General features: G+C 40.0%; 1 protein-coding gene across 3 annotated transcripts in view; it reads right to left on the reverse strand.

Moving 5' to 3' along the window:
• The window catches only part of LOC112107415 (dynamin-3), a 309,995-nt gene that overhangs the window by 157,872 nt on the left and 126,449 nt on the right, over nucleotides 1-25,674 (reverse strand). For 2 of the 3 annotated variants that reach the window (XM_026656091.1, XM_026656090.1), the window contains exons 13-15: nucleotides 20,804-20,852; nucleotides 18,742-18,771; nucleotides 8,197-8,310 (exon numbers count right to left, since the gene is read on the reverse strand). In XM_026656091.1, the coding sequence (XP_026511876.1) occupies nucleotides 8,197-8,310; nucleotides 18,742-18,771; nucleotides 20,804-20,852 (193 nt within the window). The remainder of the gene's footprint in view (nucleotides 1-8,196; nucleotides 8,311-18,741; nucleotides 18,772-20,803; nucleotides 20,853-25,674) is intronic. The other variant, XM_026656092.1, reaches the window with a different exon arrangement.

The raw sequence follows: 25,674 nt of genomic DNA on the forward strand, positions 1-25,674 counted from the left end.
ACCCTTAGTCCATTTTAGTTGATGAAGTCTACCTTTGTATGGTCAATAATCACTGACTAGAAAATTCAAATCAACTCATCTCCCACCCTCCCCCACTCAGGCACCCCAATACCTGCTCGTATACACTAGTCCATATTCTAGGCTAATGTGGCCTACACATTCTTGTTTTTGATCCTCTTGTGTTATTGATTCCCAGTGGGTATTTTTACTGCACAATTGTTTTGGCATTCCAAGAAAGCACAATATCAAATCAAACATGCCTAATTTTCCCCGCAATGTAAAGATTTTTAGCACCAAGTCTACATACTAAAGCAGTTGAAACTTTCAATGACCAAAGGAACACTAAGTACAGAAATGCTCTTAAAACTGATATGTCACTTATTTTTCATGAAAGCAATTGATTAGTCCACATTATGATCTTATCCTTTAAGTTTCCTTTTAAAATGGTCAAGCTGTAGGAGGGCAAAAGTACTGAATTCTAATTTCACTTGAAACTCATTTTTTTTAACTATTGTATTTTACCACAATAAATGTACATTGGCTTAGAATGGGAAAAGGCTTAAGACATAATATGTCATGTCTGACTTGGCTATTTATGTATTGTAATTTTTAGTTTTAAAAAAATAGACCTAACTCCAACTTGCTAAATTTAAATCTGAAATTTATGACTCACCAGTCTAACTGATCTATTAACTATAGATGTGTCAGTTTTCTTTATAGAAATATCAAATGTATTATATAATGTAACATAATGTATAATTATTTATATAATATATTTTAAAACTGTAAAATATTTGCTTTTGCCTTTGATAAATTCAGGCCTTTTACGGCCAATTTTCAGTTAAATACAGCATATGTTTTAAAAACATCTAAATATACGAGATTGTCATGCAAGAAGTGAACAACAATGATGATTTAAGGAACAGTATTTTAAAACAGAGTACTTTAATTTGTATAAAAGTTGATGTAGCTTTCTCTTTAAAAATCTTTTAGTAGAAACCAATGTTTGAGGTTTAAATGTCTTTTGAAATTACGGCAACATCAATAATTTACTGAAAGGCATTTCAAATGTAGGTCAAATTTCACTACGTGTATTTTGGTGCTTTACATATATAACATTTCAGCAAAGAAACACCTAATGTAGGAAAGGTGTTTGCACATTTTTGATTTGTAGCATAACCTACATTTAATTGAAAGACATATATTTTAAGCCCAGGACTGCTCTTTTATTTTGGTTTTCACATATAGAAAGTACTCATTTTGAAAGAAATAGGAATTAAAATTATATGCTAAACAAAATATTAGCAAAATATGCTCCTTTTGATTGTTCCAAAGCAAAAGCCGCACATAAATTTTTATACACACACACACACACACACACACACACACACACACACACACACACACACACACACACACACACACACTCTTTCCTTCCAGAATATTCTTTATTGGGACATTCTACATATGGCTGCTTCCATCTATACAGCATTATTTGGTTTTGTTTTCAAGTATTTAAGTTTACGGTACTTATCTATTACTCGAAAATATGTACTGTATAAACATATGCTTTATCTTGAACTTCAGTATTTCTGTGTTTCCAAGAAGAGTAAAAACATCTGGTTAAATCACTACATGCTGTGCAAGTACAGTATCTGGGGAAACGCATGTATGAACTGGATTTAAAATAAACCATGGTTTAAATCATTGTTCTTTTTAAAATGTTAAATGTGACCATTCTGTTGAAATCCTATCCCATATGCATGTCAGCACAATTATAACTAATGTAAAATGCATATTTTCTGAATAAAGTCAAACATTGTACTTGTTCCACAGCTCCCTAATGTTTTAAAGTTTAATTCTGTTATGTGTGTTTCCCCCCAACAAAGTCCCCAAATCTGGAATGGTACAGACTGATTCTTATCAGCCGGTGAGGAAAGGACCCCTGATGGATCCAAGGGACTGGCTGGACGGAGTTGTCATGTGTCTGCCTGTCTACACTTGCTGTGCAGAACATCCTCTCACCTGTACAGCAGGCACAGACAGGCAGTCACATGACAACCCAGCCTGAATGACAACCAGCCAATGAGAGAGCAGCTCTGACAGACTATAGCATCTTCACCAAGAGCTACAGGAAAGAGTCACTTTTGGATTTAAGTCTGCTGGTTCAATAATTAACTCATGTGTACTTTTTATTATTAACTTGGTCAGCATATTGAAATCCACCCAGAGTAAAATGAACGGTGCCTATCAAATACAATAAAACCCACTGCTGAAATTTTTACTGTGCTTTCTATAGTACTCTTTTCCTAGTTGTTCTGATTAACTCACTAACCATGAATTTTATTTGTATCCTGCTTTGCGGCACCATTGCAAATGGGAAGACGAAATACATTTCTCACTTATATTTTGATAACAGCACATGAATGACTAGAATTTTATTAGGTCATGCAAAATTAATGTATACATGCTGATCATACAAAAAGAGGAAGTTATTCTTTGGCTAGTAAATGCTATTAAAAAGAACACCATAAGATTTCTGAATATTTTTCCCCTCTTTAGTATGTGGGATTTTATTTCCTTCTGGAACAGTGAAAAATCCACTTCCTCACTCATTTTCTCTCCTCCATCACAAGACGCACATTATTTTATTACTATAGCTCAACTGTAAGTTAAATTAATAATACACATTTACTCACTAATGTTGACAGCATTTTTATCTTAAAAATCTGAAGCATTTGATTTCGAAACCAAAAAAAATATATATGTATAGATTTTGTAAATAAAGGGAAGAAATAAGTCAAATGTCAGTGGTCCCATTAACTTTGCACTCACTTGTTCAATAAGACCCCAAACCTACACACACTATTACACATACTTAACTTTAAACAAGTGAGTAGTCCCCTTAAAGTCAATTGGATTACTCATCTCAGTAACCTTAAGCATACAAGTCAGTGTTTGCAGGGTCAGGGCCTAATTCACAATGGACCTTCCAGTCATTCACCCAAGCAAGGTTCTTCTGCTTTCTACAAACTTTTTTTAGTATTTGAAGACTGATCAAACTCATATTTTTGTTTCCACCAGGAGTACAAAAAGACCTTATTCCTCTGATTCTCATTTAACAATCATTAAGATTAAAAATGCTGTACACGTATTTGAACAGCAACAAAACAATATCAATAAAGATCCATAGAAACAAATTGCTTTATGCTTGCCCATGCAAGTGGGACAACCAATGATGAAATCCACCATTACGAAAATGCATTATTTGACAAAGTAAGTTACTTCAAAATAAATTCTACCGTGGATTCTTTAGTATAGGGCCCACAGCCAACAAATAAAGCACAAAAGGTAGCTTCTTCAAATAGCAAGAGAGGACAATACCTGCTTACATTTTTAGGATGCCTTTCATCCCAAAACAAGTCCCAAACTATACAAAGCATGGACAGTATAGTTCCTTATGGGCACATGCCTACATTAGAGGAGCTGCACAACTACATTGTCCCAGCAGGCACTGTACCTCAAGAAGGCACAATATCATTCAGAGCTCCCTGACACACAGGGAGAGCACAGCTGCTGCTACACTCCTTAATGGGGTGCAATGTACACTGATTCCCTGGCCAGCCAGCTCTGCTGTCTAGTGTGGCAGTAAGGGGACCATGGGTCCTTCTCCCCACCCCATCTGGAGAGGTTAACACTGCCATAGACTAGATTTACATGGTCACTGTGCTCACGCATGTGCAAGGACTGTAGTAGTGACTGGCATCTGCTTAGGAGGCACAAGGGGTAGTGACGTCCTTATGTGCTTTCATAGTGCTCATCTGTGCAGAGCATAGTCACAATTCAAATCCCTAAATACAGAAATCATTTCATACATTGCTGAAGACCACCTGCCTTAGGGTGAAATACAACAGCACACAGCAACCATAATCAATAGTTTAGGACAGGAAATGACAAATACCATATCCATTTGAAACTAAAGAGGAAGTTTAGGGAAGCATAACAATTTGTCCAGGAAACCAGAGCTAACATCTCCTGCTCTTGTGAAGAAGGCTGCTAGACGTTTAATTACCACAATGGTCACATCCTCAATTTTAACTATTCTCATGAAACATCGAACAAGCAGGGAGCTCAGTATTCTTCACAAGTTCTCAGGCTCTAGCTGAGTTAGCAGTCTAGATTAATGCAGTACAGCAGCAGACACTTCCAAAAGTGTTTTCAGGAACTCTGAAGCCTCCCACTGAACACAAATAGAAGACTCAAGAATTCCCAATCATCTTTAAGGCGCTTCTAAGTACCTGAGACAGCACTTAGTGAGACTGGTTAATTTCACCACACTACCTTTCAATAATATGCCAAGGCCTACTGTATAATAAGAATAAAGAGTAAGCTGACATATAATGCAAGACTATAGAGTTCCACAGAGAAATTTTGGCGTCATCATTAACCAAACAAGTGATTTGTTACCACAAGTCAAAGACAACAGAATTTCCCCATGATGCAATGCAGAATTTTGGTCTGTAGGACTTTCAGTAACTTCTACATTATGATTAGAGTATTAACTACCACTCTATTTTCTTCAAAGAAATTTTTAAAATGCCATACAAGAATATGCCTGTTTTCAAACTTGCACATTCACAAAAACACCAATAAGTTTGATTTCTTGAATGCTGTTCATAATAAAGTAACCCAAACAACATCCCAGCAATATTTTGAAGACAAAACTGCCTTCTCATAAGTTTCCACTGTAGTCCTCAATTCCTTTCCTCTGATTTATTAACAATGATCTTCTTTTCAAGCATGTATGTAACAACTGCTGACATTAATGAGAATTATATGTTTACACTGAAGATACTTTGCTATAAGTCTTAATCAAAGGCAAAGAAATTCCAGGTTAGCCTTGCTCATCCTCATCTTATCTGTCATACATGGATCTTCTAGGGATCTCACAATAGTGTATGACCTCTTTTGTGTGTGTGCTATAACATCTAAGCAGAGGACGACAAGTTATAGACAGAGTGGAAATTTTAGCATTTAATACTTCTGCTTTTGCCAGTTTAAGTTAGGTCCGTAATTTTTTTCATTGACTTTTTTGAAAAATACAGCCATAGGTTACCAGTCTTGTTACCAGTAACTTATAGAAAAGAATACCCCGATATAACGCGACCCGATATAACACGAATTCTGATATAACGTGGTAAAGCAGTGCTCCGGGGGATCAAAACAAGTTTGATATAACGCGGTTTCACCTATAACGCGGTAAGATTTTTTGGCTCCCGAGGACAGCGTTATATCGAGGTAGAGGTGTTTTATAATATAGAAATAGGATTTTAACAGTGGCCTCCTAAAAGCATGTCCCTTTCTTATTTGCATGCTTGTTTTAAAGAAAGGTTTCAATTCCCCTGAAGAATGCTCTTTCAAGAGAATGGTAGGGGAAGGATGGGCTAACAGCAATGAGTACAGGCAGTGAGATAATGTTCTTTTATTAAGATTTAGACCACAAAATAACCCAGACCTTTATCTCTTAACAGAAAGAATAAAAAAATATATTTATTATCAGTCATTGTCAAGGTGGAATAAAATCAGTGAAGGCAAAAAATTTCCTGCTTCTCTCATCTGTCATTATGATTAGTTCATAAGAACAAACTGCAGAAAACAGTAAATCTGTCTTCAAGTCCACTCCCTCAATTATAATTAACAAGCAATATCCTTCCTAAATATTAACCTAGGCCATTTAAACCTGATATGAGAAATATCTCTACTTACCTTATAAAAAACAACTTTACTGTGTTTTAAATAGCTAAAATAGTCACAAGATTTGCTCCATAATCAAGTCTGAAATGTACTGAATTCACCTCCTATAAAGTATTAGGAAATTGAAAATGTGAATGCTATATGTGACTTACAGGACAAGGTAAGTGAGGCAATATCTTTTATTGGACCAACTTCTGTAGGTGGACAGGGTAAACTTTCAAGCTTTAAAAAGCTCTTCCTCAGCTCGAAAGCTGGACCCTTCCACAAACATAAGCTAGTCCAATAAGAGATATTACCACACTTACCTCATCTCTCTCACACCCTCGGACCAACCTAGCTGCAACCTGCAAACATACATTACTTAAGATGTTTAAAAATACATTAAATTGGGTATTACATTTTCAGTCCAGTCTCATCAGCTTCAATAAAAATGAATCATAGCCTTCAAAGACAACTTAAGGGGTCTAATAACTTCTGAATATATACTTTCCTACATGGCTACAGTCTTAATTCATGTTCTGCATAAAGAGCTGACTTGTTAACTAACAGTAGATTTTCTTAGAAGAATCCATCCCAAAATAAAGACCAGCTCCTGCAAACACTACTACTAAAGTCATTATTTGTGGTAGGAACAGGGGCGGCTCTATGTATTTTGCCACCCCAAGCACGGCAGTCAGGCAGCTTTTGGCGGCGCGCCTGCGGGAGGTCCGCCAGTCCTGCACCTTCGGCGTACCTGCCACCGAATTGCCGCCGAAATCGCGGGACCGGCGGACCTCCCGTAGGCATGCCACCGAAGGCAGCCTGACTGCCGCCCTCACCGCGACTGGCAGGCCGCCCCCTGCGGCTTGCCGCCCCAGGCACACGCTTCGTGCGCTGGTGCCTGGAGCCGCCCTGGGTAGCAAGCACTACACTCAGTGGTTGCAGGAGCCGGGCCCTGACACAATGTTATATGTAAAGAATCTACATTGTAAGATCTCTACCCAGTGTGTCTAGAAGTAAGGATGCTGAAGTACAATATTAATAAAGTGAAAACAAAAAAATTAAGGGAGGCAATAACAGTGACAATAACAACAACAACGAGCAAGACAAACGTTGGAAACTGACTTTTCAGAGCTTGCTAGAAAAATATTTTCCCCCTGCCAAAAATCAAATTTTCTTCAGAAACACCCAAAATCTTTTCAACTGAAAACTGCTAAAATTTGAAAACATTTTGGTCTTTGGCTGAAAAGTTACAGTTTCAGATGAAAATACAACAAATGAAGAAAGCACACACTGAAAATTTTCGTGTAATTGAAAACCTGTTTTTCACTTGAAAATAAGGTTGATGGAAAATGTTCAGTCAACCCTACTAATTTTAAATTGAAGACATTCAAATGCAGAACAAAGAGTCCCATAGTTAACCTTTTATTTAAGAAAAATTAAGAACAGGACTATTGTAGAGTGGGGGGCGGGGAGGCAGTTCCAAAATGTAAACCTGGATATTTAGGTAGTTTTACATCCACAAGCATGGAGGCAAAAACATTTTTCTAATATCTCTATATCACTGTTGAGATCATTAGCAATCCAATGATCACATCTAAGCAGGCTGGATTGCAACAGGGCAATATTCAAAGCTATCTAACAGGTTCAAAGGAGGGAGCAGTCTGAATATCGTATTATAGGAATGTCCTGCTTGTTAACTACAAATTCATTCATATTAACAATTGTATTCCTTACCAAGGTATCTTTATCTGATCATCAGTACCGCAAATTCAAAACTCAAGTTAACACTACTAGAAATTTTTCCACTTCATTTTAGACCTTTCATAACATTAGGCAAAAGCCCAGCTGTATTACAAAATATATCTAATTTTAATTGCTTATGGGAATAACAATCATAAGAAAAAGCAAACACAACCAAGGTTACCGCAACCTAGAAGCGGACAACCAACTAGATGGCAGGACATCATATGCATTGATGTGACCAGGCTGGGCTTGATGGAAGAACAAGCCACAGACAAGAATGACTGGTAATACTGCACTGTTCCCAGTGTCTGCAAAGAAACTCCAGGATGAAATGATGATGATGGAAAAAACAACTTGACACTTTATGACTAACTTACATATTAACTGTAATGAAATCCAAGTGAAACAGCTAATAGCAACCAGAAAAGTCTAATATATTCTCTTATCTTGACTATTTTAAAAGAAGTAAGTGTTAAAGATCTAGAGTAAATAATTAGTGTTCCTAAAGTTTGTAGAGAAATTTCAGTAGGATCTTAAAGCAGAAGAAATATTGAGAACTGCAAGAGCGGGGATCACTCTAAGAAAGTGCTAAATTAGATTACAAGAGAAAATACATACTAAATGCAAATTCAGTATAAACAAAGTTAAAATCTTAACATTAGAAGCTGTGAATGAATATCAGAGTGACTGATGTCTGCAAAGGAACTGTGTCTTTACCTCATCATCTTTATACCAGGACAAGCTTTCTGCTGTCAGAACAAACCAGTATTCCTTGGACCCCCCTTTCATGATGCCGATATTGTTGATGGTGAGCCAGCCTTTCCGGATCACCTGTACAGGATTGTAAATCAAAAGACATGTATTAATTGCCCGTCACTCATTCACCAAACACAATTCAGTTTCTAAATTCATTCTTTTGACTAAAAAACTGCTCTACCAATAAAAGGTTCGCTTTTCAGTCATTGACAAATTTGGAATATAATTTCCACATGTTCTGATGACCACAAGAAAAATGCAACATAGAATAGAATGAATTTTGTGAGGGAGAGGGCTTGGAGGGAAAAGAGAAGCCTAAGGATTATCCTCATGTATATATACTATAAAGTATAAGGTTGAATAACAGATGTGTGATCTTGATACTATTTGCTTGCAGTGTAGAAACACATTGCAAAAACCCATACAAAAAACAAAAGGGATAAAAAGGATGGTTGCTTTCACTGCTCTGATACTGCAAATTTTTTAGATCTGGGAGATCAATTGTGGAGTAGGACTCTTGAGCTAGGACCAGACCATACTTCCTCTCTGGAGCAGTCGGTGACTTCTGGAAACCTTACCCTTCAGAGAAGGGGACTTTCTGAAGGGTCCAATTTATCACAGAAATAGTGAGGTCTTTCAAAGAAAAAAAAAGCAGTAACAGAAGTAGAGAGATCAAGGCAAGGGAACAGAGGAGAGGAACAAGAGAAACAGAGGAGGAAAGGAAGGAGCAAAGAGCAGAGAGGAAAGAAAAACTGAGGTTGGGATGCAGAGAAAGAAGAAAAACAAGACTGACTGGAGAGAACAGAAGGGAAACAAAAGGAAAGAATGGCAGAGAGAGAAGGGAGTATAGAAACCAATGCTAAGGTTAAGAGGAAAATCATGCAGGAAAAATGGAGAGCAAAAGAAAACTAGGGAGGGATAACAGGACTCAAGTGGTAAAATGGAAGGAAGAGGACAGGGCAGCAGAGTCGTTTAAAGAAAGCATGAGTACAAAGGTCCACTGAGCTTTCTGATAAAACTATGAATAGTTCAGTAAAAGCTGCTTCTTCCCCAAGTCTGAATTTAAAAGGAAAAGGGTTCACGGGATTACATACACCATACAATGAAGTCTTCCAAATCTCTCTGCGGACTCATGTAAATTTCCACTATTTCTTCCCAAGAAGATTTCCTTTACTTGCTTATGAAAGATTGGGAGTGAGGTTGAAAATGCTCTGGGAGAAATTCTTCAAAAAGTGCTTGGACTTCTAGTGTCTACTACAGAAGCATGAAGTAATGCAATCAAATGGAAGTCTCTGCTTACTTTTATGGCTATGCACTGGGGCGGTGGCAAACTTCTCAAAGACTTCCAATCTCAGCCTGCTCCAACATCAGCAGCAGACAAAATACAAACAATTTGAAGTCTGCTTCATGGTCAATCATCAAAGTTTGAAACTTCGAAGTATATTTCCCTCAATGTGCACATATAATAAGCTCTATTAATGCCAATAGCTTTGATATGTATGCAGTGAGAATATCTTGTACTCATTAATAACAAAGACAACTGAAAAGGGGATGAGGCGCCCCAGCGCCCCTGTTATAGCTGACAAAATATGGGAAAATGTTTGCAACTATAAATTTAGCACCTTTTGTTGCAGTTCTCCCCAAAGGCTGAGACTGCAGAAAAGCTTATGCTATCAGTCTCTGATCAACGGTGATGTTGCTTTGCAAAGCAAATGGACAAACATGGCTTCTGAACGTTTTTAGAGGTGCATTTTAAAACATCTCAATCCTTAAAATATCTTAACCCATACACTCCAAATTCAGCCAGAGCTAGAAAACATGCCAGAAAAGTGGAACATTGGTGGCACAAAGTTAATTTACATCTTCCAGTTCCATAAAGGGAAGCTGAAATTTTGCACCCACCATCGCCTCAACAAACAAAGAAGGACTAAAATGCAGTAAAACCACTGCAAGTTCTACATGGAGTGGAGTAGGCATTGGTAGGGAGAAAGGAGACTCTGCAGAACCCCAGTGTGACAACCCAATACACAGGTGCACATAAGGCGCTGTGGACATGCTATTCAAGTGGTAAGGGTGTAGCAATTTTGCTCTGATATTTAGTCTTAAAAATGGATTGACCAATCTTGTGGTATCACTATGCATTTCCATGGGGGAGATCACAGCTCTGAGTACTAAACATGGTACCCAAATGTCTGGTTTTCCTGAAGTAGATAGAGCACTACAAAGTCAGCTCCTGTGCGGAGGAAGCATCTCAGGTCATCCTTGAGCAGTGCTGATAGGTACCAGAAGCAGTTGCATCTACCCTCCTCAGCGGACAATCTATGACAAATGACACTGGGGTAATAAATAGGCGGGAATGGGAAAATCTGTTGATTCTCTTGGGAAGGACTGGACCTCCCTTTGAAAAATGTTTATATTTTCCTAGCTAAAGAACAAAAATCAAGCACATAACCCAAATGAATAATTAATTTTGTCTCATTGAACAACACTACAATAAGGTTGGCCCTCTCTTCCTTGACTTCCCTAGGACCTAGACCAGGGGTGGGCAAACTACGGCCCGGGGGCCGCATCCGGCCCTCCAGACATTTTAATCCGGCCCTCATGCTCCCACTGGGAAACAGGGTCTGGGGCGTGCCCTGCTCCAGGAACCATGGCCAATGGGAGCTGCAGGGGTGGAGCCTGCGGACAGGGCAGCGTGCTGAGCCTCCTGGCTGTGCCTCCGTGTAGGAGCCGGAAAGGGGACATGCCCCTGCTTCTGGGAGCTGCTTGAGGTAATCATCGCCTGGAGCCTACACCCCTGACCCCCTCCCGCACTCCAACCTCCTGCCCCAGCCCTGATCCCCCTCCCGCCCTCCGAACCCCTTGGTCCCAGCCCAGAGCACCCTCCTGCACCCCTAACCTCTCATCCCCAGCCCCACCCAGAGCCCATACCTCCAGCTGGAGCCCTCACCCCCCTACACACTCCAACCCCCTACCCCAGCCCGGATCCCCCTCCCGCACCTGAACTCCTCATTTCTGGCCCCACCCCAGAGCCTCCACCCCCAGCCAGAGCGACACCCCCTCCCATACCCCAAACCCCAATTTCGTGAGCATTCATGGCCCACCATACAATTTCCATATGCAGATGTGGCCCTCGGGCCAAAACGTTTGCCCACCCCTGACCTAGACAGACTAAATTCATTTCAGGTAGGTCAGCAATCGGACAGTAATAGTTTTCAAATCACTACTGACCAGGCCTGGCCTCAATCCAGCAGTCTAGAGAAGAAGAGCTCTGTAAGTCTGAAACAGGCAGGCAATGTTCACTTAAAGCAGCCCACCCTGTTACCAGCTGTTGAACCTGCAGGGAGAGAATTAAGTTGGTTCTATCAGCGCACTGAGGTTGGTGGCTCATTAATAGGGCCCCACCAAATTCACGGCCATGAAAAAGGCGTCAAAGACTGTGAAATCTGGTCTCCCCCCATGAAATCTGGTCTTGTGTGTGCTTTTACCGTATACTATACAGATTTCACAGGGAAGATGAGCATTTCTCAAATTGGGGGTCCTGACCCAAAAGGGAATTGCAGGGGGTCACAAGGTTATTTTAGGGGCAGGTCGCAGTATTGCCACCCTTACTTCTGCGCTGCCTTCAGAGCTGGACGGCTGGAGAGTGGTGGCTGTTAGCCGGATACCCAGATCTGAAGGCAGTGCCCTGCCAGCAGCAGTGCAGAAGAGTGGCAATACTATACCATGCCACCCTTACTTCTGCACTGCTGCCTTCAGAGCTGGGCGGCCGAAGAGTGGTGGCTGCTGACTGAGGGCCCAGCTCTGCAAGCAGAAGCGCAGAAGTAAGCGAAGCAATACCATACCATGCCATCCTTACTTCTGCACTGCTGCTGGCAGCAGCTATGCCTACAGAGATGGGCTCCCGGCCAGCAGCCACCACTCTCCAGCTGCCCAACTCTGAAGGCAGCACCACCACCAGCAGCAGTGCAGAAGTGAGGGTAGCAGGACTGCAACCCCCCCTACAATAACCTTCCGACCCCGCCACGATTCCTTTTTGGGTCAAGACCCTACAATTACAACACCATGAAATTTTAGATTTAAATAGCAGAAATCATGAAATTTACGATTTTTAAAATCCTATGACCATGAAATTTACCAAAACTGACTGAATTTGGTAGGGCCCTACTCATTAACATACTAAGGGCTTATTTCCACTTACCAGGGGATCGACGCGTGGCAATCAATCCACCGGGGGTCAATTTAGTGGGTCTTACACCCACTAAATCAACCGCCGATTACTCTCCCATCGACTCCGGTACTCCACCGGAACGAGAAGCATAAGGTAAGTCGACAGGAGAGTTTCCCCCGTTGACCCAGTTTGCAAATTAATTCCAGTTCTGCAGCTTCACGTTGGAGTCTGTTTTTGGAGGTTTTTTTTGTTGAAGAATTGCCACTCTGAGGTCTGTTATTGAGTGACCAGAGAGACTGAAGTGTTCTCCTACTGCTTTTTGAATGTTATGATTCCTGATGTCAGATTTGTGTCCATTTATTTGCAAACTAGATACCATCAGATTAGGCCTGAATAAAGACTGGGAGTGGTTGGGTCATTACAAAACCTAAACTTAATTTCCCCAATACTAATTTCTCCCTACTGTTACTCACACCTTCTTGTCAACTGTCTGTAATGGGCCACTCTCTTACCACTTCAAAAGTTATTTCTCCTCCCTTGGTATCCTGCTGTTAATTGATTTATCTCATTAGACTGACAACACTTGGTAAAGCACCCCACATCCTTTCATGTATTTAGACCTGCTCCTGTATCTTTTACTTCATACATCTGATGAAGTGGGTTCTAGCCCACAAAAGCTTATGCCCAAATAAATTTGTTAGTCTTTAAGGTGCCACAAGGACTCCTCGTTTTTTTTGCTGATACAGACTAACACGGCTAACACTGAAACCTAATAGGGACAATGACAGTTACACAGCAGACAATGAATGCCTCAAAGCACCCTGCAAATGTTACAGCATCACAACAACTGTGTGAGGAAGGTATTCTTTGCATTTTACAAACAAAGAAACTGAGGCACAGGGCGGCCAAGTGACTGGATTCCTTTCAACTGCACCACAGTGCTTGTAATTTAAAATATTCCCGTGCTCAGTAGGAAGCAAAGCACGACATGGGAGGCAGCAGAAAAGCAGCCAGACTGATGGTATATTTAAAGTTGGTTTGGGACAGGGAGCCTGGAAAGATTCAGAGATGGAGTTGCCACTCTGGAAATGAACAGCTGGGTGCAAGGAGGGATTCACCGATGAAGCGCTAAGTGCAGTTTCAGGATATCTGAAGTTGATGAGCACTTAAACAGGGAAGGAAGGTAGCATACTGTGCATTGGGATACTAGAATACTTTCCTTTGTTCTGAACATTTTATAAAACCAATACTGACAGTCACTTTTTCTACAACTCAGGAAAACACATTCTGAGGGCTCAATATGGGCTATTTTTAAGCTTTAAGAAGAAAACGTTTTAACAACTTTCTTTGCTGGCCAGGAAGGAACTCCCCATAATGTGGCTCCCAACAGAGGACCTTTCTGTGATCCCGGCAACTCTGCTGACAGAGCCTCACAGATATACAGCTGCCAGTGGGTGAATCCAATAGCAAGCTGGCTTGCTGATATTACTCTCAGTCATTCCCCCATTATGTCTATCCAGTAGAGGAATGAAGCTGCCAGCTGTTTCCTCAAAGAATCCTGCTTGTGGGAGATTGGATCCAGCTGCCACTCCCACAAAGCACTGGGTTGTGTCAGTGGCAGGACACCAGATCGAGGCAATACCCTCAGCCTTTGCGTTTTTCAAGGAATGCTGATGAATTTCCACTAATCGCCCAACACGCACTTCCCCATTAAAATAGAGCACTACGCTCCCTAAACATACTGAAATCTGCAAAGGAGCAGCAGACCAAAATGTCAAACAACTGGAGACTTATGGTGGATGTTACAGGAGGGAAGAGAATCTAAAGGTGTGCTGATGGCTGGGGAGTGAGCATGAGGTTGCAAGTTATTTTCAATGAATCGTACATGTTCCTAGAACTTCACATGGGCACATTTTATATACAGAACTACAGCAAATCTATAGAATCTCAATACATTCAGGACCAAGCAACCTTGTGTGATAAGGGCTCAGACAATGCCATGTACTCAAAGGAACACTATCTAGTTAAGTATTCATGTCCTGGTTTTCAGGAGGTGCTGAACTCCCACTGTAGTCTCCCACTGACTTCACCTCTGAAAATCAAGCAACATTTTAAAAATAAATTTCCTTGCCTGTAAAACAGATAAGGCATTTAAAACAAAAACCTTTCCATTTTAATAATCCAGTTTAGTTTTAACTATTGCGCTGTTTACATTTTGTGCTACTCTCGATTTGGATAGCGACAAGAGAGAGTAATTATTTCCATTAATGTTCAGATGCCTGTGAATGGGCATTCACCCCACACTAGCCCTGGAGGAGTTAATATAAGGAAGAGAGGCCAATTAGCCATCGGCTGCAACTGAAGGGGAGCTAGCATGCAGTAAGGCTTAATTGTGGATAAAGCTCACCTGGGCAGAAAGAGGCAGGACTTCTATAAAGCCAGGAGCTGGTAACAGGTGTGTGTGTGTGTGTGCGTGCAGGGGCTGCAGTGAGGAAGCCTGCAGTCACACCCTCTGATACAAGGGGGGAAGAATAGGAGTCTGTCATAGGAGTGTAGGAATCAGTCCAGGGAAGAAACAATAAGGGCTGGGAGAACAGATGTGAACTGCTGGTTTGAGGACCCCTGGGTTGGAACCTGGAGTAGAGGGCAGGCCTGGGTTCCCCTACAAGCCACTGTGGGAGTGGTGCAGTCAGCGCAGTGATATGGAGGCTGCCTGAGACTGTGTGGAGAGACACTTTGGTGAGAGCCCGGAAGGGCAGAACAACTGTGACTTGGTCAGAAGTCTAAGCCACGAAGGAGAAGCGCTGAAGCTCCTGACCGGCAAGAGAAGGGCCCCAGAGCAAGTGACTGAGGCAACCAGCTGAGTAACTGCAGGACGGGGCGGACAGTGGCGAGCTAATTCCCCAGATGAGCAATGAGGAGGCGCCACCGCCGGGTGCCAGTTACACCATCATTTCACTTTTGTGTTTGGGTTGCAAATATTGCAAGGAATGTTTTTTAAAATCAGTACGCCAAATTCTACTCTGCATGTACCGGATATGAGTGATATGAGTTATGAACATCAGGAAGGTGAGAAACATAAGCCATGCCAGAAGTGAGTGGAGACAATATTCTGACCAGCAGCTGGGTTGTGTGGACAGGATGAATGAAGGATGACACAGTTCCTTCCTTCAGGATTCTGATAGATAAACTTGGTGTCTGAAAAATGAAAAAATTGAGGGGACAGGAGGGGGTGAGAGAGAGAGAGAGAGAGAGAGAGAGAGAGTGTGTGTGTGTGTGTGTGTGTGTGTGTGTGTGTACACAAATCAGAAGGAAGTCATTTTGCAGATAATTTCAGCTGCATAAAAACAAATCATATCTGTTCCTTTCCCTCTCCGCCATTTCACATTGGTAAACAGGAAAGCAGGATCTGATGGATGAAGGACAGATTTTTGTGAACTGCTTCACAACTTTACAGTTCCTTGCATCAATTAAGATATTTCTGATTAATAAAGTAGAACAAAATATACTATGACTCAGTATTAAACAAGTGTGAACAGCTGTGCTAGCCACTTTTCAAAAGTAATGTCTGAGAGGTCATTTTAAGACTGACTGTCATTTGAACTGGCTGGGAAAGTCAGAGAAAAGAGGTGAGTGTGCAAATCTGAAGGTTAGGCATTCTAACAAAACAGAGGCATAAACAGGAGTTATTTGCTGAGTTAGCAATTATTTAAACAAGTAACTACACAATAGTTCCACTGAAGCAATGTTAGTTGCATTGTAACTACTAACACTGCTGCTTTATCTTCCAATACTTGTGGTACAAAATTGTGTTGCAACAGCACTATCAAACCGGGGTAATAATTATAACAAACCGGGGGTGAGGCAACACCACAATGGATTTGTTTCTTAGGTCAAATGTGAAAAGTTCGCTCACACTATGGGCCAGTAGGGAATACAGAACTAGTAAATGACTTGGATGCACCAGGTCCTTTGCGGTTGATTCAGAAAACAATAGCAATATTGACTTGTCCGGGTGTAATTTCCCTGCTTTAATTAGTCAAGCAAGGGTCAAAATATTCAACATATCTTCCATCATGACTCATGTGATCTTTGAAGATGGAGATGAACAAGGTGGAGAATACTTAATTTCCAAAGGTTCCACCTCTGGGAGACTGCTTCCAGAATTAACATTGCTTTGGATGAAATCACTGATTATTGGATCACATGACTGGAAAGGATACTGACTTAATTTCAAAAAGTACCACCTTTGACAGATAACTCAGCCTTCGGTGAAACAAAGAAAGAGAATATTCACCCAACGTTAGTTAAACAAAGCTTGGGGCAATGATGTAAATCATCATGCATTCATAAACGGTGCAGGTTACAAAAGTAGAGGCCACAAAGTACAGCAGTAGATCCAAATTTTCCCTAAGTTCAGATGAATGGGAATCAAGTTTCTGGTTTGGGCTCATTATAGAAATAGGACCAAGTTATTACATCCAAATTGTCTAAAAATAACTTGGACAACAATTTTGGATCCAAGATTCAGATTTAGGACCTACTCCAACTGTAATGGTTACTCCATATGGAGCAATACTGGATTTTGCCACTGAAAGTATCTTACATTTTGTTCTATTTTAAAATGCTATATATGATCTATCATCTTCAAATCCTCCCATATTGTGTTCTTAAATGATTGAATGCTTGATGCAATGACACCTTTTGAGCTGTAAGGTCTATTAGAAGTGGGATTTTTACATTAAAATGACAATGTTTAAACACAAGTTTAGTGATGGTGACAAAAACACAAATCTCACCACACAAAATATACAGTTAGGAGTTGGTCAGTCTTCAAGGCCCAGATTTTGCCAGAAAAGCTATGTAAAACAAACTGTTACACTGGTTATTTAAAGCAGATGAGAAGACAGACTAACCTGTGGCTTAGAAAGAAACCTTGCTGAGTCAGGTCAAAACCTCAGGCGGTAGCACAAAAAAAAGAAAAAAAAAAAAAAAGAGCCAAAGATTAAGTGCAAGAGGATAAATTAGTAGAGGGAAAAATGAGCAAAACTATACTTAACAGAACTGAGTATTATGCATTTTTCACAAATACTCAGGTCCTTTGCAGTTGATTCAGAAATGTCTGTATTTCTGATATGTGAAATAAATTCTCTGTATTATCATTATTCAAAGCATATTACAATCAAGTAGGAAACCCCAATACCAGTCTGGATTAGTTTAATGATCTTTCCAACTGCTATTAGAGTCAGTCAGTTTTGTTTATGCCCTGTTGCCTTAAAATAAACATGTTATTCAGTTTTGAGTAACTCAGTTTATAATGGTTATTGGTGTAATTTGGCAGTATAATGACAAACTGGAATTAAATATATCCATTTTAATTATACAGGTCCTATCAAGGAACATGTCATATGGCACCAAACAGCACAATCAACTTTTACCACTTATATCCACCTGTCACTGAATTGGAAGAGTGTCTTGTTACAGGGCCGCCCAGAGGATTCAGGGGGCCTGGGGCAAAGCAATTTCGGGGGCCCCTTCCATAAAAAAAATGTTGCAATACTATAGAATACTATATTCTCGGGGGGGCCCGGCGGGGGCGGGGGCACCCTCCCCCCCCCCCCCCCCCCCCCCCCCGGCAGCCCTGGCTTGTTATAGAATTAACTCCTAAATGTTCAGAAGATATATTACTAATCGTAAATTAAAATGTATTCACCTAATATTTGGTGGAGGAGTTGATAAAGTAAAAATCTATCCTGTGACACACTGATCCTCCTGCTGCTATAAAAAAATGCTAAGAAAGCTCTCGGGATTTAAAATTTGTATCAATTTTTCTTTGAATTGTGTTTGCTGGAAAGCGCTTTTTTATGAGTTGTGACAGAAGGCACTTGTAAACAGTACATCCATTTAAGCAATAATTGATATTTCCCTTACTATAATTCACCTACCTTTCAACAGGCAGAGCCTCCATGTACTATAAACATCAAATAAATATCCAATTTTTCCAATGATATAGTTTAAAAGGACATTGTTCATTAGTAAGTTTAGTTCATTTTAAGACAATTTAATATAATGAGCTTAAACATAGATTTGGCTGAAAGTTTAACAACACTTTTTAAGTTGTACTAGTTCAGACTTGTAAGTCACAGCAGGTTAGTGGCAATGAAGGAATGAACTGCAATTACATTTCATTGAGAAGGTGTTAAAGGTGAAACAGTTTCAAGGTAAAAAAAATGTAGTAGCTAGCATTAATTAAACTAATGAGTTAGAGAGAAACTTTGCCCTTTGAGAAGCTAAATGAAAAAGCAACAATAAAGCTTACAAAACTTAGCTCGTACAATTTGCCGTGAAGGCGGTAGATTGGCTCCCTGAAATAGCAAAGAATTGTAAAAATAAAGATTTATTTCAGAAACATTTTCTCTATTCAGAAGTCATTTTGTCAAGCTCTTCTCACTTCCAAACAATTAAGGTAAATGCAAAACAAAAGTCTGTTTTAGTTTATCTCTGAAATAAGTAAGGTTCAGCAAAGTCTTTTTACCAAGTTACCAATTTTGAGCTTTTTCCTTTTAAAGCCAAAGCTTTGTGGAGTTTTGCTATTTTGTTTTGTTATTTTGAGAGACAAAATACAGTCACGCAGACTCAGGAATAGTTACTCCAATTTGTATATTTCTGGGACATCACGGAATTGGGTGGTTTTCCTTCTACAGGACAACCCCAAAGCTGAGATGACTATGGCTTTGTCTACACTGGCAATTGAATGACAAAATTTTTGTCTTCCCGAGATGTCAAAAAAACACACACCCAAAAGACAAAAGTTTTGCAGACAGCGCTCTCCTGCCGACAAAGCTAACCCCGCTCTTTGGGGGTGGAAGTTTTTTGTCGGCAGGAGAGCCAACAAACAGCGGCTACACTGCGCGACTTTTAGCAGCACTGCTGTAGTGACAAAGCCGCGTCGCTAAAAGCTGTGTAGTATAGAATTAGCCTTAGTGTTTGACATGTGTTCCTGCACAGCTATAGGAGACGGAAGTCTCTCTCTTTAGAGGGTCTTTGGAACTGTTTCAACCATTAGACCTTTCAGTTTTGTTTTGTTTTTAATCCCACCTGGCATGTAACTCAAAAACACATAGAAGATGGTCAAGCTCTGGAGGTATCATTGCTTCCAAACGTTCCAGAAGCTAATGGACCATTTTGGCCAAGATTTCAAAAGTGAGTAGTGATTTTTGGTGCTTTTGTTTTTGGGCACTCAACGTGAGACACTTTAAAGAGGTCTGATTTACAGAAAGAGCTGAGTACTTGCCTTCTGCAAGTAAGGCCCCTTTAAAGCATCTCAAATTCACCACCCAAAAACGGAGGCACTCATCAATACTGGTCACTTTTGAAAAATCTTTGCCTTTAACTTTTCATTGTAATGTTTAATGCAGGAGCAATTACGTGCGAGAACATCAGGGAGATGTGCAAGGAAATAATCCAGATTAAAGGAAGTTTACTTTATTTTATTTTGACTATCCAAAATTGAAACCATCACAGATGAACACTGAAATGATTTTTTTTTATTTGTTTTGCTTAAAAGACAAACAGACTCTGCGGAACCTTAGAAATATACAAGAATATATACTGAGGCTGGTTATATCAATCATCCTTAGAGTTTTAACTTAAAAAGAAAACAGAAATTGATCCTGTAAAGAGCTGAGCACCCTTAACTTGCAGTGGAATCACTGGGAGTTGAGGGTGGCAGCACCTCTTCACAGTATAAGCATCTTGCAAGCCTGTACTACACATAATAAAAAGAAACAGCCGACTAATTTAGTTAATGCCATCTCAGCAAGAGTGCTATTCGTCTGAGACCACCAATCAGCTTTGTTTCTTCAAAGCAAGACTATGGTATGTAATCAACATTTTTATGAAGTCAACTGAAAATTTTCAGCAGAGGTAAAGACAAGTCTGCTTTCGCCTACCGACCCGTCCCTTCACTGTGTTATCAAGCTGTGCACATGTGTGAACTAGTAAACTACTATACAACCAAGAGCAGGTATAAAACAAGTACTCACACGGTATTGGTCTTTGAAATCATTCACAAGTTTGAGCATAATGAAAACTAAATATTTAGAGACAACACAGGAAGAAATTCTGGGTACTTAAGGGCATGGAGGAGGAGACACTGAAGAGCAGTCCAGTTAGCAGCAGAATTATTAAAAGTTATAGCTGACAACCTTAATGAAGATGTCAGCTGGTTCTGAAAACTTAAGTAAAGCAAGTAAAAAAAGATGCATTTTATATTACGTATCAAGCAAAACTGGTCACTTATACATTTACAGCAAAAAATAAAAGATACAGCCCATAAAATCAACAACTGAAGTTCACTTGTACATGCAATTATCCATTCTCTTATCAGATGCCTACCTGATTTCCAACTGCACTTTTGTTAACCTGACTGCTTCGTTGTTGGGCACTAAGAAAAGCAAAGAGAAAAGTTACACTGAGGAAATTTAAATGCTAGATGAGTCCTTAAGCAACAGGCTTTGGAAACAATAAAATATCAAAATTTATGAGCCCAAAATCTGAAGCTAAGAAGAAACACAATTCAGTCTCAAATTCACAAGCAAACTCAGTTCATGTAAACTCCTGTTAACGGAAAACAGATCAGCACAAACAGATTCTTATTAATCACCTCCTCTGTAATGTACATTGCACTACCATAGTAAATAAGCCTTTGTGTTGACTTACATGTCTGATGAGGTTACTAAAGACATAAAAAGTTATGGCTCATCTGTGCACAAGTGAAATCTTAGTATTAAAGAGGGGCAAGAAAAAATGAGTCACTTTAGTTCTTTAGAGCATTGCAGCAAAATCCTCCCCCACCCATAGGTTCTCTAAAGGCCTAGTCTAGCAGCTCGTTTTGGATATTATTCTAATTTTTATATGCACTTTGAGGATGTAAATATAAAATGAGGGATGAAACCATCACAAAATGTGGTTAAAAAGCTGGAATCTTACAGCAATGCAGCATATTTTAAACTAAGTGTTTTACTCAGTTTCTGAACTTTGCTAATCCCATTACTGAAATGAAACACTCCTCTCTCATAAAAATGCACAAGTCATAATAGCTACAAAGTTTAATTCTAAAGGCATTTATATTACATGATACACTGGTAGCAAGATCACACAGTACACACATTACTGGAAAAAGGGGAAGAGAGAAGAATCCAAACTTGCTTTGGCTATTAGGTTACTAGATCACCAGGGTAGCCATTTGGTGACAGCAAGTTTTGTTTGGAGGCTTCAGGATTAAATTAATTTGTCCCATTTCTACAAATATTAGCATATATTGCAGATCTGCCACAACCATTGCTTTGAAAGTAGGAAGGAGAATAGAAATGAGTAAGTTAATTCCAGGCAATATCTGTTTGGATCCCAGATAAGTGGCCTGATTCTGCAGCTACTTGGTGCAGAATTGCCATTCCACAGATTGGCTGAAGAGTTGAGCCTAGGCTTGCCAACTTTGTAATATTTAAAAACGAGACACTCCAGCAGGAGTGCTGGAACCTCCCCGGACCCACTCCTCCCCCCCAGGCCCCGCTCCTGCCCTGACTCTTTCTCCTGAGGCCCTGCCCCCATTCACTCCTCTTTCCCGCTCTCTCCGTCACTCACTGCTTTTCCCTTCTCCCCGACTCCCTGCATGGGTCGGGAGGGACTCGCCTGCAGAGTCAGGGCTGGGAACTGCAGCCATCCAATGCAGGTAGGGGCTGGCCCGGGTGATGACTCATCGCCTCCCCACCTCCCCCACCTGCAGTGACCAGATGTTGGGTGTCTGGTCATTAGATCTGATTGGATACCATCAGGTCTCCTTTTTGACCGGACTTTCTGGTAAAAAAAAAAACAGGCAACCGGCCACCCTAGTTGAGACCCTATGCACTGATCCTACAAACACTCTACTCAAGTTAACGGTCCACTTGTTTTCAGTGGGCCTACTCACGAGTAACATTACTCATGTGCATGTTTGCAGAACTGGGCCGCTAGTCAATAACCCAAATATCTGGAGACGTGCTGAGGTTTGGTTAGTCATAGTGCCTCCTTTATTGTATTCATCAAGCATAAATTACGGTTAATATTCTACACACACAAAATATGAAGTTAACTCCTCACAGACAAATAGGTTCTGAGTTACTGTCTCAGTAGCAACCATACAAATTTGCATTTGGAAATATCATTCCATCTTCACTTTTACATGAAACTTTCCTATCAGCTTGCAAAAGATAATTAAATAGGAAACCAATATCACATTAAAAAAGAAGAGTCACTGTAGGGACAGTTATGAAATTAAAAGAATTAAAGTTATCTTAAGTTTGGTTAAGAAAATAATGTCTGATTTATAGTTTGCACCTAGTAAGGAAAAGGCCCCAATCAGCAAGTAAAAGAAAGCCACGAGACTAATAAGTAGTATTACCTATTACTTGCAGTGTGGGGCAGGATGTATGGTTCAAAAAGTAACAAATAAAATAAAGAGCAGCAGTAACACGACAAAACAAGGTTCTTAAAAGAAACAAGCACAAACCTTCCCACTGTTCTGTTAGTCAGCAAGAAGAGATAGGAGACCTCGGGAAGAAAGGAGATTGGAAATCTTATCTGTATTAAGACTAGAAATAAGGGTGAATCGTCTCAGATGGGTTTTTAGTTGAAGTCAGTCATTGGCAATGACATCACCGCTCTTTGCAAACTCTTAAAGGGTTCATTGCTAATACCTGGCTGATCATGTTGGAGCTGACCAATATGGGTCTAAAGCACCACTAGGTTTTGCCCGTTTGGAAGTATCTTTATCAAATGCTTATAAATGTTCGGGTGTAGTGACTGCTTATTTTTAGACTGTTAAGCATGTTTAGAGCAACTGTATAAAATACCATTTGGCCTTTGGACTTAGAAGAATTTATGGTTAAATTAGTGCCTGGTGTTTTCCCATATTAACGTGAACTATGGGGAGGGAAAGCTCAGTGGTTTGAACATTGGTCTGCTAAAACCAGGGTTGTGAGTTCAATCCCTGAGGGGGCCACTTAGGGATCTGGGGCAAAATCAGTACTTGGGAGGGGGGCTGGACTTGATGACCTTTCAGGGTCCCTTCCAGTTCTATGAGATAGGTATATCTCCATATATTATTATTATTATTATGTTCCATTCTTTCTTAAGCACAGTGATTGGCTTTTTGTTTACCTAGATTAAAAAAATATTGTTCACTGAAGGAATCAATATATATGGTTCTGTTTAGAGAGATTAGATAGATATGGGTTATAGCTGAGCAAATCAGAATTTCTATCCTGCAGGGAATTCCAATATTTCACCATTTGTTTTCCTCCCAAATCGGGACTTAAAGTCAAAATATCAATTTTTTTCTCAAAGTTTCCAAAAGATTTTGGTTCTGAAATGGTTCATTTTTATATTAACTGAAAAGAAGTGTTTTGACGTTCCCAATCCAAAATGTTTCATTTGAAGTTAATTTGACATTAACCTGCATCTGCTTAAGGTATAGTGGTGCCCCATTGCTCTGATTCTTCCCTATGGGCCAGTCACCCTGGCCAAACTACATCTCTTGCAATGTACCATAGTCATATAATTCCCATGATTGATCATGAGACTCCTTCAGAGGGGAGGCCATGGTGCATCATGGGAAATGCAGTCTGGAAAGCTTAGATTTTGCAAAAACTGCATTTTCTCTGTCAAAAAATTATCTTGACAGAAAGTTCCCAACCTGCTCCAATATAAATGTATTTCTTGTAATACTAAATGTTAATATAGTTGATACTGCATAATTTCTATTGTACTATATATTAAGAATGGTTTAAAAATGTAAACACTAAAATTATTTACTCATTCTCTTCTGTTGAACACCATTTTAAGAAGCTAGACTTCTATAGTTGAGATGCTTCTTGTCTCCTTAATAATTTCTTCCAGTAGAGTTGCTTACTGACAATTGCACTTATCAGAAAATAAGTGTATTGCCATTTTGAGGTCTATGTACACCAGAGAATGGGTTTTGAAACTACTATCACAACTCAAAGTTCTAAGTCACTGGACTCAGCGGGGTGCACTTTGAGCCACCCCTTGCACAGGTACTTAGGTTTCTCCCAGTGATCTAACAATCCATTTCTTTCCAATGGGGGGGCAAAAATATCCCTTTAAAGTAATCAGTGAAAGAGAATAAGAAGCAGAGGTTCCAAACCTTCATATCTTTGTGGAGAAAGGGGTGGATGAGTAGTATTCCATTAAAACATACCTCTTCCGAGGGTAACAATTAAACATTAGTAATTCTCTGCAATGTTTATACAAAAAAATGCAAGACTACAATATGCTGTGAAAAACTAACTGGGTGAACATAGCCTCAGAAGTAAACATAACCATTTCCTTTGTTTAATATATCGATAGGTAATATCCCCCCAAAATACAGCAGTGGGTAAAGGAAATCCAGGGGCAACACAAAAGAAATAAAACTCTTGGGGAGGGAGACCGGCACCCTGGTTCCAGGAATATATTGTGTAACCCTGAAAGGTCAGATCGGATTCCTCTTGAGATCTGATCTAAGCAATAATGCTAGAATAATGTACAGAACACAGGTAAGTTGTTTTTCAGAAAGGTTGTGAACCCATTCTAGAAAGATATCATAGAATCATAGGACTGGAAGGGACCTCGAGAGGACATCTAGTCCAGTCCCGTGCACTCATGGCAGGACTAAGTATTATCTAGACCATCCTTGAGAGGTGTTTGTCTAACCTGCTTGTAAAAATCTCCAATGACAGAGATTCCACAACGCTCCCTAGGTAATTTATTCCAGTGCTTAACCACCCTGACAGTTAGGAAGTTTTTCCTAATGTCCAACCTAAACTACACTTGCTGCAATTTTACCCTATTGCTTCTTGTCCTATCCTCAGAGATTTCCTTCCTCCTCCTTGTAACAACCTTTTGTGTACTTGAAAACTGTTATCATATACCCCCTCATTCTTCTCTTCTCCAGACTAAACAAACCCAATTTTTTCCATCTTCCCTCACTGGTCATGTTTTCTAGACCTTTAATCATTTGTGTTGCTCTTCCCTGGACTTTATCTAATTTGTCAACATCTTTCCTGAAATGTGGCACCCAGAATTGGACACAATACTCCAGTTGAGACCTAATTTGCAGAGTAGAGCGGAAGAATTACTTTTTGTGTCTTGCTTACAACACTCCTGCTAATACTGTGGTCTCCAACCTTTTTACGCCCAAGATCACTTTTTGAATTTAAGGACAACCC

Source organism: Terrapene carolina, unplaced genomic scaffold (genome assembly GCF_002925995.2).
Source record: "Terrapene carolina triunguis isolate 2854851 unplaced genomic scaffold, T_m_triunguis-2.0 Scaffold212, whole genome shotgun sequence".
NCBI classification, from domain to species: Eukaryota; Metazoa; Chordata; order Testudines; family Emydidae; genus Terrapene; species Terrapene triunguis.